Source organism: Mus pahari, chromosome 13 (genome assembly GCF_900095145.1).
Source record: "Mus pahari chromosome 13, PAHARI_EIJ_v1.1, whole genome shotgun sequence".
NCBI classification, from domain to species: domain Eukaryota; kingdom Metazoa; phylum Chordata; class Mammalia; order Rodentia; family Muridae; genus Mus; species Mus pahari.
Window position 1 is genome coordinate 20,915,089 of NC_034602.1, and position 14,015 is coordinate 20,929,103.

The 14,015-nt window shown below is 46.4% G+C and overlaps 1 protein-coding gene across 3 annotated transcripts in view; it reads left to right on the forward strand.

The window, feature by feature from the left end:
* Positions 1-14,015, forward strand: part of Tns3 (tensin 3) — a 230,283-nt gene that overhangs the window by 38,774 nt on the left and 177,494 nt on the right. For all 3 annotated transcript variants that reach the window (XM_029545266.1, XM_029545263.1, XM_029545264.1), the window contains exon 2: positions 6,525-6,636. Coding sequence is in view for 2 of the 3 variants with exons in the window: in XM_029545263.1 (XP_029401123.1) it covers positions 6,525-6,636 (112 nt within the window). In the remaining variant the exon portion in view is untranslated. The remainder of the gene's footprint in view (positions 1-6,524; positions 6,637-14,015) is intronic.

Consider the following 14,015-nt stretch of genomic DNA (forward strand, 5'->3'; position numbering starts at 1 on the left):
TGCCCAGGGAAACAGTAGCTCTTTCTCCTTGCTTGGAATAAAGCTGTTTGTGACCGATGAAATGTTACAGTAGCCCTCCTTTGGCCCACAGACTATGGCCGGTTCATCTAGTGCCCAAGTCTTAATTGAGGGACTGTGGGTTGCCTTCTGACAGCTGGGGAGGGCTCACAGAGGGCAAAGGAGAAAGAACTTGGTACCCCGAGCCTAGGATACTGCAGTCTAGCACAAGAGAGATTGTCATCAAAGAGCTGCATGATGGACAGAAAAGGTACGTGATGCCCTGGTATTACTGAGGGTTAATTCCTGTGCCTGGCTGAGCATGGCACTAGGTGGTAGCCTTATCCCTCATTGGTTCCCTGTGGAGTCTAGGTCTTGTATATCACAATTCCATCTGTAGAGAAGTGGGGGTTAGGGTAACTATGCACCTTGCTAATGTGAATATATTGAATGCTGCTAGATTCTTGCAGGGCTCCGGATACAGGGTTTCTGCTATCAATTTGAAGTAATGAGACACAGACATGGGATGGAATATTTAATAAAGATGACTTAATAGGACAGGTCCAAGTGATACAGCCTATTTTGGCTGTAGTTGAGAATCTTCTGGGAGCTCTAAAACCTTCCCAGTGCTCTGGTCTCACCTCCAGGGTAGTCAGATTGAGTTGGTATGGGGTGGACCCTAACCAAGTTGTTTTTAAGGCTACCCATGTTATGCCCGTGGATATGTTGCATTTTGGTCATTTCCAGCAGTAGGATAAGGGAGGGTGTTATTGCCATTTAAGAGGAGTTGTAGCTTGCTCAGGGCGGAGCAAGAGTTTGAATGTAGATTGCAGAGCCAACGCAGAAGTTTCTTCTGGGTAAAGGGTACTTTCTTGCTCTTTGACAGTGCTGTTCACACGGCAGGGAAGTGTCAGCATGGTTGAGGAACCCGAAGTGTTTGGAAGATTCTGAGTCTAGAAATGGCTGCTTACGCTGTGGGAAGTGGTAATGGCTTTTGAATTTCAGTTTTGGAAGTTCATTGGTGACCTGTAGCCAGAACAACCTGGTGTTGGTTATGTTGATTCAGTATCCTTCAGCTCTGCTACTAAAAATTCTCATTAGTTCTCAAGGCTTTTTTCCCCCCTCCTTTCTTTTTTGTCTACATTGGCTGCCAGGTTATGAGGAACAAGGCTGTTTTACAGCTTTCCAAATTGGTTGCCTTTTATTTCCTTTTCTCACCTCATTGTGCTGTTTAGAATCTCAGTGTTAAGTCTTGCTTAGCGCCATAGGTACCCTGTTGCATATCTTAAAAGGAAGCCTTAGGCTCTTATGATTAAGGATGTTTGCTGAAGGATTTACATAGCCACGGGAGGAAGCCTCTTTCTCTCCTGTTTGAGATCCTATCAGGAGAGGGATGGTAGGATTTGTTCGTGGATGTTTTGCATTGATCGAGAAGACAGCTGGTTCCTTTCTTAGCTTATCAACTGCTTTTGTGTTCCTTTGCCTTGCTTTTCCAGACAGGGTCTAGCCTCTACTGATTTCTCCCCAGCCTCATGAGTACTGCTGTAGAAACTTATTGATGGGTATTTGAATGCTATGAACGCTTGCATTTCAGGGATAAGGCTATTTCAAAGTGTCGCATTTTGTTTGCCACTATGGGCATTTCCCAGAGATTGCTGTCGCTTTCCCCAATTTGATTTGATTGTGGTCAGGCTTGCTTCTTCTCAGTAGGACTTGAATGTATTTGGATTCCTTCAGACTTGTTCTGTGTCCGAAATATGGCTGAAGGTGCCAGTGCACTTGAAAGGATGTGTGCTTTGATGCTGTGGAGTTAAATAACTCTGTTAGGTCAAATTGTGTGATAATATCGCGCAAATCATTGGTTTCTGGGCTTATTTTCTGATAGACCTGTTGATTCCTGAGAGAGAGTAGAATAACAAAATACCACAGAGATGGTGGCTTAACAGAAATGCATGCTCCAACAGTGCTAAGGGAGGACACAGTCATCATGGTGTGGGCATTTGGTTGGTTTGACTGAGACCTCGTCTCTTAACTTGTAGCCAGCCATCTTCTCCCAATTCTTGTTATGGTTATCCATTTGTGAACATGGATTCCTTATAAGCCATGACAATAACTTGTCGTATTTTAGGACCGGCTGGTGCATCCCTCAGAGGGAGGTATCCTATGCCTGGCGTTGAGATTTTCATTAAATTATCTACGCCTCTTGGGAGAGATATTATCCATTCATGTAGGCTTCTTACATCCAAACTCCTTTATAAAGAAACACATCTTTTTTGAGGGTGGGGGTGGGGGCTGGTTCTTGACAGGGTTTCTCTGTGTAGATCTTGCTGTCCTGGAACTCACTCTGTAGATCAGGCTGGCCTCGAACTCAGAAATCTGCCTGTCTCTGCCTCCCAAGTGCTGGGATTAAAGGCGTGTGCCACCACTGCTCTGCAAAGAAAGTATATCTTTTAAAATTTTTTCTCCTGCAAAATAATGGGTTTTCATATGGTTCTTTCCTTCTTCCCTAGCTTTGGTTAGCCCTTTCTGTGCCTCTTTTTCTCCGCCTCTTCATCCCCTGTAACCTGTTCCACCTCTGGTGCTAAACTCCTGTATTTCATATCATGCCTATTGACCAATAGCCTGACCCTGTTTCCTCAATGTACCTTATAGGTTTTTGGCCTCTCTAGGCAGTCCAGATTAAACATAGATCTGCACATATGAGAAGCTGAATCCACATATGAGAGAGGAAGTGTAGCGTTTCTCTTCCTGAACTAATAGTATTTTCCGATTCATCCATTTTCCTGGTTTTGATTTTTGTTTACAAGCTGAATAAAATTCCTTTGTGTATTTACTTTCTTTGCTCTGAGTGTTTTTAATGTTTTTCTCGTTGTTACTGGGTTTGAATAACTCATTTCTCTGCACCTTGGTGTGGTCACAGTCAACTCTTGTATCTTGGCTCCATGGCTTTACAGTTTTCATGGCCGTTCATTCTAGTCATTATTTCTTCCAGTACCCCTTCTGTGCTTGGGGACACCAAGTCGTCTCTGTCTCTCTCTCTCTCTCTCTCTCTCTCTCTCTCTCTCTCTCTCTCTCTCCTTTTCCCCCTTCCCTTTCTCCCTCTTGCTCTGGCCCTGCTCACTCTGGCCCCCACTCGCTCTGGCCCATAGGTTCTTTATTTGTGAGCCACCCCGAGGTTGCTGGGATTTGAACTTATGACCTCCAGAAGAGCAGTCAGTGCTCTTAACCACTGAGCCATCTCGCCAGCCCCCAGGTAGCTGTATATTGTTCATAAAAATCCTCCTGTTGCTGCAGATGCCAATTTGCTTGCTTATGTACATTGTCTCGTTCATTTGCTTTGTTTTGACAGGTTTTCATGTGATATTTTTAAGTTCACTGATCTGTCTTTTGAGTAATTGGCCAATAATAATGTCTCATATATATTTTTTACCTGAGAAGTCTCTATTTCCTTGTGTGGTTGTTTTCTTTGGATCTTTATGCCTTTTTCAGGTCTATACATTTTAAGTAGATGTACTACAATTGTCGTATACCATTAATGTCATTGTCTTCTAATTTTAACTTCTCAATCTCTTTCCATTGTTTTTTTCTATTTATGGATTCTGTTTTCTTGTCTCTTTGTGTGTCTGATAATTTTTGATTGGCTGCCAGCCTACATCAACTTTACTTTGTTTGGATGCTGGGAAATTTGATGGTCTTTGTGGTATCCTGGTGTGCTTTTTCTCGGAAGTGCGGTCCTGTTACTGGACAGCAGTAGCAGCCTCAGGGCAGTGGTTTCTCCGAATAGCTTATATAGGCCAAGAAGGACAGACACTGTAGGACAGCAGTTCTCAACCTGTGGGTCTCTGCATAGCAGAGATTTACATCATGATTCATAACAGCAAAATTACAGTTATAAAGTAGCAATGAAAACACTTTTAAGGTTGGGGGGTCACTATAGCATGAGGAAGTGTATGAAAAGGTCTTAGCATTAAGGAGGTTGAGAGCCACTGTGGTTGAGTTAATCTTTGCAAGGCAATATTCTCTGTTTCCTGTAGAGTTTGCTCCAGTTGTAGGCTGTACTGGGCTTCTTGATCTCTAGTAAGTAAACACTATGCTCAGCTTTGAGTGAACCCAGGGCCCAGTTCTAATCTTCTTGTGAGGTATAGGGTGAGTGGTGGAAGGTGGGGGGGGGGCAGGGTTTTTTTCTGTATTCTTGATGAGCAAGCTCTTCCGAGCTCATCCTTTTTAAGGACTTTTCTGCAGATCTTAAGAGTTGTTGTGCAGCTCATTGTTCTGCGGTGCCCTGTCTGGGAAACTTCTTTCCTCTCTCGACAGGGATGGTTGGCTGGACTCAGTTTGGATCTTCTCTGCAGCATTTGTAAAGAGTCTCTTAAGAAGGCAGTGGTGGGAGGGAGGGAGACAGGAGGTTCACCTTAACTTATTCTTGCCTCTGAAGTGCAGTCATGGGTCCCCTAACTAGGATATAGTTAATGTATATCATTAGGCACTGTTGTCGTTGTGTTGGTAGCACTCAGTGTGTTTACACAAACTGAGATTGTGGGACATCACCAGGTGGAAGGACTTGAGCCTCACTTGGGTCTCAGAGCACTTTGGTGTAGAAGGGCATTGTTGACCAAAGCATCCTCATTTCCTGTCCTCCATTTCCTGCTTCGATGTTTTAAAAACAACAGCTTTGTGCATTTCATGCGTGATTTTAGGTGTGAGGATAACATTTAATCTTTGGTTGATACCTTTGCACCAGCAGTGTAAGATCCTGCAGATGGATGCAGAGCTAAGTAAATAAAAATGCCGTCATGCTGTTCCACATTGCCTGAGGTCCTTAAAATTAGGTCCACACATCCTTCCAGGATTGTAGTTTTATTCAGATCTGTATCTCTCACCTTCCTTGTAGATCTTTTGCTTAATGACTTGAATAATGTGCCCTCTGTAGTTGCCATCCAGAGCATGAAGCAAGTGCGCTTCATCCGTGCTCCCTCAGGGTCCTCCCTCCCCCCTGCAGTTCTCTCTGTGACTCTTGCTTCCTCTGACTTAGATGTGGTGGCAAGCATCTTAAAACTCTACTACCCATGCACTGGCACACATAGTATGCACCTCTGATTTTACCAACATTTTTGAAAAACAAATCCATCCTTATTATATATAGTTAGGTTATTTCTTGTTTGGGACACGTGTTTTTTTTGTTTTGTTTTTTCTTTGTGGTTGGTTTGGTTTGGTTTGATTTTTCAAGACACAGTTCCTCCCTGTGGCCCTGGCTGTCCTGGAATTCTCTTTGGAGACCAGGCTGGCCTCGAACTCATAGAAATCCATTTGCCTCTGCCTCTGGAGTGCCAGGATCAAGGGTTTGTGCCACTACCACACTGCCTAGATTTGGGACAGTTTTTTATTTTTTATTTTTTTGTTTCATTTATTTATTTATTTATTTATTTATTTATTTATTTATTTATTTATTTTTGGGATAGTTTTTTAATTGTTAGAAAAAATAGACTATTGGCCATACTGTGTGGGGGCTGTGAGCTGTTCAGAAAGTAAGCTGCCTGCAGCCGCAGATACTTTTTAAATTACCTTGTCATACTTTGGAAAGTTTGTAAGAAATTATCAAACTTTTTTCTCCAAAGTAGTTGTAACTGAGAACAGGAGATAAAGGATACATTTCAATTTCTCAGTAAATTTAAATGATCCTGGTGAGTGTAGCCTGTCTCTCTCTCTCTCTCTCTCTCTCTCTCTCTCTCTCTCTCTCTCTCTCTCTCTCTCTGTGTGTGTGTGTTGACATTGACTAAAATCCACATGGTTATTAGATCATGCGTATACTTTCAGCAGCAAACAAGCTGTTTTTAAAACAGTGAACGATCTTTTAAGAGCCTCACATAGAGAGGCTCTGAGGGCAGACTCTGCAAACAGAAACTTGGTGGATGAGAGTTAATCTCCTCATACTAATGCTTGTCATCAAGGTTAAGGAGGAAGTGTGTGTATGTGTGTGTGTGTGTGTGTGTGTGTGTGTGTCTATCCCTGGCTCGTCTCAGGGCCTTCCCTTCTATAGAACAACACACCTAGCCCACTGGCCTGAGAAGTCAGAACCTTAGTTGTTATTTAGGAACATCCTTGAGGGGGAAACTAAGCAGTCAGTTTTAACTTGTTTGCTCTGGGATAATCCTTTATTCTGAGAAAGAACCATGAGAGTCTGGAAGGGGGTATGGTTACTTTGTTGCTGTAGTGGATGATGTAAGCCTGCTGACTGCAAGCAGTGTATTATCACCTGGGTGGCTGCCCGAAGTCTCAGTCCTCATGCCCTCTGGGGAGATGCGCATACTGAGAGAGGGCGAGCTGCCCTCTGGATTCCAGAATGCCATCCCCTGGCTCGGGGAACTGAAGTTTGCTAGGTAAAGCTCCTCTTTCGCTGTGTTCAAAGCTCACTAGATTTACTATCTCCTGAAAAAGAACTTAAAAAAAAAAAAAGAAAGAAAGAAAGAAAAGAAAAGAAAAAGATGCAAGAGCTGAAGCTCTGACAGTTTCTTCCTTTATTCTTCCAGCCCGGAGAATTTACCACGTGTCCACACAACTTTAAGAAAAAGGACTTTAAAAAGCCCAGAGTCTGTGGAGTGTGCAGACAGACCATTGCCGGTCAAGGGATTGCTTGCCGAGGTAAGTCAGTCTGTGCCCTTGAACCTCTCACCCCTTAGACCCAAGCTAAACAAACAGTAAAACAAGACAGTCGGTCCTCTGGGAGTTTCCAGAAGTTAAGTCATGGAATTTCCCAGTTGCACCTCTGTTCCCCCCCCTCCCCCCCAGCACCTGGCGGGGCCTCCCATGTTTACTAAGATGCAGGCTCCTAAGGAAAAATTTCTAGAAAGAACAGAGCTATTACCACAGAAGAGTGGGTTGTTGTGGGCACTTTGTGCTTCAGGTCAGGTCGTTTACAGCCTACATTTCACTTTTTAAATTTTTTTTTTGTGCACATGTCTGTCTGTGTGAGGGTGTCAGATCTAGAACTGGACTTATAGACAGTTGTGAGCTCCCGTATGGACGCTGGGAATTGAACCCAGGTCCTTTGTAAAAGCAGCAGCCTGTGGTCTTAACTGAAGAGCCATCTCCCCAGCCCCTGAGTTAGGGCCTTCTGTATGCTGGCATCTCTCAGCCTGGTTGTGGAAAATGTTGATCTTGTCTCTAAACCAAGCCACCAGCTTTTTTTAAAAAAATGGTTTTTCAAGAGAGGGTTTCTCTGTATAGCCCTGGCTGTCCTGGAACTCACTCTGTAGACCAGGCTGGCCTCGAACTCAGAAATCCACCTGTCTCTGCCTCCCAAGTGCTGGGATTAAAGGTGTGCGCCACCACACCCAGCCTTCTTTCTTTTTTATTTATTCCTTTTTAAAAAGATTAAATGTGTTTATTTACTTTACATCCCAATATCAACCCTCTGTTTCCTCCCAGTACCCCTCTCAGGTAGATCCTCCCCCCATTCCTCCCTCCCTCCCCCTCTTTGAAAAGGGGAACCCCTTGTAGGTATCACCCACTACAAATCAAGTCACTGCAGGACTAGGTGCATCTCTTCCCACTGAGGTCAGACAAGGGAGCCCAGTTAGGGGAACAGGATCCATAGGCAGGCAGGCAGGCAACAGATTGAGGGACAAACCTGCTCTAGTTGGTGGACCTGCATGAAGTTCAAGCTGTACATCTGCTGCGTATGTGCAGGGGTAGGTCCGGCCCATGCATGCTCTTTGGTTGGTGGTTTAATCTCTGGGAGAGCCCAGGTTAGTTGCCACTGTTGGTCTTCCTATGAAATCCCTGTCTTCTTCAGGACCCTCACTTCTTCCCCCAACTCTTCTATAAGATTCCTTGAGCTCTATCTAATGTTTGGCTGTGCGTCTCTCCATCTCTTTACATTGACTTCTAGAGGGCAGTTATGCTAGGCTCCTGTCTGCAATCATAACAGAGTATCATTAATAGTGTCAGGGATTAGTTCTCGACCATGGGATAGATCTCAATTTGGAGCAGTCATTGGTTGGCCATTCCCTCTGTCTCTGCATATCTTGTAGGCAGGGCACATTTTGGGTTCAGTGTTTTGTGGGTAGGTTGCTGTCCTTTTTTTCTCTCCATGGGGAGTCCTCCCTGGCTACAGGAAGTGGCCACATCAGGATCCATGTCCCCCACTGCTAGGAGTCTCAGCTAAAGTTGTCCCCATAGACACACTGAGGCCTCTCCCCATCCCAGTTCTCTGGCACATTGTAGAGATTGCCCCCTCTCCTATTTCTGTTCTCTCTCCTGCTCTCCCTGCATCTGATGCCCCCCTGCCCACTCCACTTCCCACTTGGCTTTTTCTCTTGATGATTAAACCTTACAGTCAGCGCAAGTTTGAACTGTTTTGTGACTCCACGTGGGTGCATCTCCATAATGAATGTGTGGCTGGGTGAGGCTGTTGGGGTCCACCACACACAGCCCAGGAAGCCCTGAAGGATCGGGGGACCATTCTTCGGTGTCCAGTCAATTGTGTGTGGGGGTTTAGGCTTCCCTCCATAGAGTTAGTGTTAGTTAAACCCCACTCTCCTTTCAGCAGGCTAGCTTTGGACTCTCCCGCTCCTGGGTTGGCTCCTGAGCGCTGGGATTGTAGCATTCACTGCCACACCCAGTAGTTCCTTTGTGGAAGATTTCCAGGGTCTTCCCTGGTGGGCCTCTGTAGTGCGGGGATCTCTTTGGCTCATTTTCTTCCTCCTTCTGATCAGTTTTGGAGTGGAGAGAAGATGCAATATAGTGAGTCAGGAGTGGACCAAGAGTGTGGGCCTCTTAGAGTTGAAGGGCATCTTGTCTGGGCTGTAGTATTCCAGTTTGATGCCCTCTGCTACACAGTGCTGAAGAATATTTCGACTGCTTCCCCTGTGGCTTCCATTCCAGTTCCCCTTGCTTGGAGTTCCCTGGCTTCCTGAGCCTCACGTGTTTCCTACCCCAGGCTTTGGGGAGTCCTGGTCTCGACCTGATTCCAAGAGTCTCCTCTCACTGCAGTCTTGCTGAACTTCAGCTTTCTCAGCCTAACCCCACTCCCCTCATCTGCATAGGTGTGGAATGCTAAGGCCGCTTCCGCCTTCTGCTCTGAGCTACAGGCCAGTGTGGCTCCAAACCCTGACGTGCCCTAGAGTGCAAGGGTCTGGGAAGATGTTGATGCTGGGGTCAGGAAGGCAGTGGTGGGCGGGGTCTTACTGATTGAGTAGGAGCCTCCTCGAGTCGGACGGATGGCAATGACACAGCCACAGGAGCAGGGTCTCTTCATCTCCTTACTGTAGGCCTAAAAGGAAAAAGAAAGGACCTGAGAGCAGGTCATTGGTGCTCGTAGGGTGACCAGAGCTCTTTATTTGGCTAGCAGAGGTGACCTTGTGGGGAGGGAACCCCTAGTACCATTTGTGTCAAACCAGAAGAGGGCATTAGATCTCATTACGGATGGTTGTGAGCCACCATGTGGTTGCTGGGATTTGAACTCAGGACCTTTAGAAGAGCAGTCAGTGCTCTTAACCGCTGAGCCATCTCGCCAGCCCTGTCATTCACTCCTTAAGAAAGATTTGGTGAGCCGGGCGTGGTGGCACATGCCTTTAATCCCAGCACTCGGGAGGCAGAGGCAGGTGGATTTCTGAATTCGAGGCCAGCCTGGTCTACAAAGTGAGTTCCAGGACAGCCAGGGCTACACAGAAAAACCCTTGTCTCGAAAAACCAAAAAAAAAAAAAAAAAGGCTTTGTGGTCCAGAGGACATGAACATTATCCAACTTTCTTTTATGTTTTGATTTTTCTGTTAGGCTGTGCGATATCACAGGTAGAGCCCCACCATCTCCCATCTCCCAACTCTCAGAGTCCTGTGCTGCCACATAGATGCCTTACCTCTCTACCATCTACCATGGATGACAGACCAGAAAGCACTGTGCAGTGTGTGAGGCGGGGCCCTCCTCACACACAGCTTTGTTCTAGGGCCAGAACTATGAGAAATAGATTTGCTATTGTAGCCCAGCTAGTCAGGCTGTGGCTTGGCGGTTATTGTTGTTGCTTTTTTTTTTTTTTAAATAGCAGCCCAAATAGACTGAGACATCATATTTATGCACACAAGTTTAGTAATTCCGTTATTATGCAATTGCTGCTTTTCTTTAATGCCTTGAAATTATGTTCCAGGAATCTTAGGTCTGATCTTTCTCATGACCTCTTTTTTTTTTATTATTTTTATTTTTTAAATTATTATTAAATTCAGTTGCTGCGGGTACTTCTTAGCATGAAGATGTTTCATCCTGTCTCTCAAACGCTGCCGTCTTTCTGAGGACAATGTAGTGTGTCAGGAAGTCACGCTGTCCTGGTGCTCTGGGTTGCCTGTGTGAGCCCAGAATTCTTCCACAGTGTTTTCAGATAGGAAGCACCCTGCAAATTCCACGGGCAGCGGTGCCAGCCAGGGAGGTCTGGGAGGCCCAGGAAGGACACTGACCGCTGCGCACAGCCTTGTGGCTCAGAGGCTGGCAGACCGGAAATGCGTTAGGAAGATGCCATAGGTTCTACGAGGTGTGGGCGTGGGCGGCATCACACTTCCAGAGGCAGCGGACTTTCAAACGGTGCCAGGGCTGGGCGAAAGGAGCCATGTGTCTCAGAGGTCCAGTTTCCCTCATGAAAAAGCGGGGAATCTGGCATCTCTGCGCTGCTAGGTCTGTGTCTCTTGATACCTGGGACCTGGACCAGTTACTCTCAGACATTGTGAGCAGGGCAGCCTCTGTCCCTCTGTCCAAGCTCTGGTTCCCTGCCCTGCCTGGTACTTGTAACCTTCCTAGAGCCCTGTGCCTAGCTTAGACTGCAGACTAGGCACCCTCTTCCTAAGGTAAGTTTTCTCCCCTTGGCCTTTGGCTGTCCAGGCTGGGTCGCCTTTGATAACTGCCTCCCTGCCTTCTGATACCTTCCCTCTCTACAGTGGTTCTTACTCTTAACTAATGCTGTGACCCTTTAATACCGTTCTTCATGTGCGGCGACCCCCCACCCACACCATAAAATGATGTCCTTGCTAATTCAGAACTGCAATATTGCTACTGAATCGTAATGTAAATATCTGATATAAAGGATATCTTATAAATGGCCCCTGGGGGTCGTAATCCAGAGGTTGAGAAGCACTGCTCTCTCGCCTGGTCTTGGTGAGCCTGGGAAGCCATAAAGCCTCCATGAGAAGGATGGCACTTGTTCCCGCGTGGCCTTGAAGCTGGGCCTCTGGTGTGGATCCTCCCGTCACTCGGATATATGACCTACCCTTTCACAGTGCTCAGTCAGGGCCGTTTTCCGGACTTGCTTCCTGGTGAACTTCCCCCATCCTTTGGGGGTTTTCTGCTCAAGCCTCAGGTTCTCCGAAGTTATCTAGCTGCCCTGATTCTTTCCTAATGTCTGCGTGGTCGGTTAGTGAGTAGCTTCAGAATTTTGTTTGGTTTCTGCCCTAGCAGGAGGCCCAGCAGGCTGAGGGGCTGGCTTTGCTTTGTGGACCAGGTGCCTTGGTGCTGAGTGTGTCCCTGGCACAAAGCAGGCATGCTGCTCTTGTGTGCAGCTCTCGTGTGTAGCATATTGGGTGAGCAAGTTGATGCTTGTATGCTGTTATGCGTGTGCTGATGATGGATACACTTTGACTATGGTGTGTTCTCCCGTAACCTCCATTGTGAGTATTAAGAGGGTGGAGAAGGTCTGACCCTGATATGGAGAAGAGGGGTCTCTGGAAGGTCATTAGGATTCATAGTCATTAGCATGGATCATGCATCCCCTCTTCATGCGTACACACGCGTATGCTCCCTGTGTCTCATCGCGTGTTGTCCTGCTCTATCTTGGGATATTGCCATTAAGATAGCAATCGCCAGATGTGTCCTTTGTACCTTGGAGAGGAACCGAGCCAAAATAGATTTCATTCAGACTGTGGTTTCATTATTAGCCACATAAAATAGGTTAAGTTAATCACAAAGGCCCTAAAGGGCCCCCCGTGTCTGGTGAGCAGGCATCCAGTACAGGGATGCAGTAGTAGGGTACCTGTGGCATGAAGGAAAGGATGGCTACTCTGGGGCGCTGGCAGGCTCTGTGAGCCAAGTTTGTGACAATGACATGCTGGCTGTTCTTCAGCCTGTCGGCTGCCCAGGCTGAGAGCTTCTGCAATGTACTCAAGTCTTAGGGATGCTCCAAGTCACTCAGCAGCAGGCACACTAGGACAGCGGGCTGATTGAAAATCTAGATGAAGTTGGCAGATAGATGCCTGGAAATCTAGATGAAGTTGGCAGATACATGCCTGGATCGAGATCTGAACCTTTCTTGCAAACCCACACAAAGTAGGTAGCGCTAAACTTTTCTGCAAAGCAGTTAGAGGTGACTCCCCCACAGCCCTAACCCAGCCTCTTCCAATTTCCTGTATTTTCTTCTTCCTTAAAATGTTCCCGTGATGACCCCGCCTGGCTCCACACCCCCTGCCCCCTTCCTCTACCATCATTCTTGCTCCATCCTGAGAGATGGTCTATGACAGAACCTTTCAGAAGAACAGGAAGGGAGAAGAGTTTCCCGGGGAGCTTCCAGCTCTGTTATGTCATTTGTCGGGTGTCATCGGGTGCGGAGCACTATGTTCTCCCTGATTCTCCTTCCCATGCTTACTTCTCAGTTCTTCGTTTTGACTGAAATGTCCCATTTTTCTGCAAGGAAATCGCCGGCTTCTTCCTGCTGTTCCTCAAAGGTCTGGGTGGTTCGGCTCTGAGGTTTCTGTGGGCCAGGGACATCTGAGTCCTGTTACTCAATTTTGCAGGCAGATTCCGATTTTTTTAATTTTTTGTGTAGCCTGGATGATCAAACACAAGTTCTCACTCCATAGCAGCTGTGACTCGGATACCTTTAGAGCCTGGTGGGGTTGCTGATTTCCACAGTGTTGCGTGTCGCTGGGCAGTGCTGCTCCCGGGGTGCTGGTGGCTGTGGCAGTCACCACTGGGAACATGTTGCTCAAGGACTACCTTCTCGGAGAGTTTCCCTGCAGAAGGTGTTGGAGAACATGCGAAGCAGAGGGTGGTTCTCTCACAGGCTCATTTATAACTTGGTAACTATCTGTAGAGCGTTGTATAAAAGGTTCTGACAAGCATGTCAGCCTGCAACCTGGATCCCCAGGGCCCATTGAAGAATAGCATCTCCACGACCACGTTTAGCAGCAATGTCAGGTCTTTTGGAGCCAGATGGCTGGGATGTGAACCATGGCAGTGAGGAGCCTGGATTCTGAAACCCGACTTTGCAAACCTTCTGTGACTAGGGAGCTGAGATGTGCTGCTGAGCCTCTGTAGAACTCAGTGTGCAGGAAGTGAGGGAAGCTCTCTGAGTGAAGCCTGAGGCCCTGGCGGTCCTGCATCTGGCACAGGAAGCTTCAGAGCATTCCACTTTAGCAATTGTTTATTAAATGCAAACTCTAGGTATTGCCTGAAGTGTCCACCATGTTTCTGTGTGTGGACCAGACTTGCCTTTCAGATCCTTTGCTTGTTTAAAAATTAGATGACATTTTCCCCTTCTTGATTTCTCAGACTTTATTATTTTAGATAGGAATGCTGCCTCTTTAACACACACACACACACACACACACACACACACACCAGGCAAAAACATATCCCACTTTCTAATGGCGTTGTCTTCTAAACAAAGACGTGGTTCTTATCCTTCTGCCTTACATATTACAAATTCTCATTCACTTGCTTTATCCTCCCCTTCCAACAGTGGTATTTATAACATACAAAAGTTGGCATTCTAGCATCACAAAGATAGTCTCTGACACCTTGTGTTCATTTCTGCCTCTCCCATTTGGCAAATATGAAATTCAAGTAGTTAGTCCTATTGGTTTTTTTTTCATCCACTAAAGTGTTTGCCTATTTTTGCTCCTCCTCCCTTTGCGGCAACCTGTGATGTCTTTCCTGGGTCAGCTTCTTAGGGATGGATTTCTTCATGTTTCGTTTCTTCCTTCCTTCCTTCCTTCCTTCCTTCCTTCCTTCCTTCCTTCCTTCCTTCCTTCCTTCCTTCCTTCCTT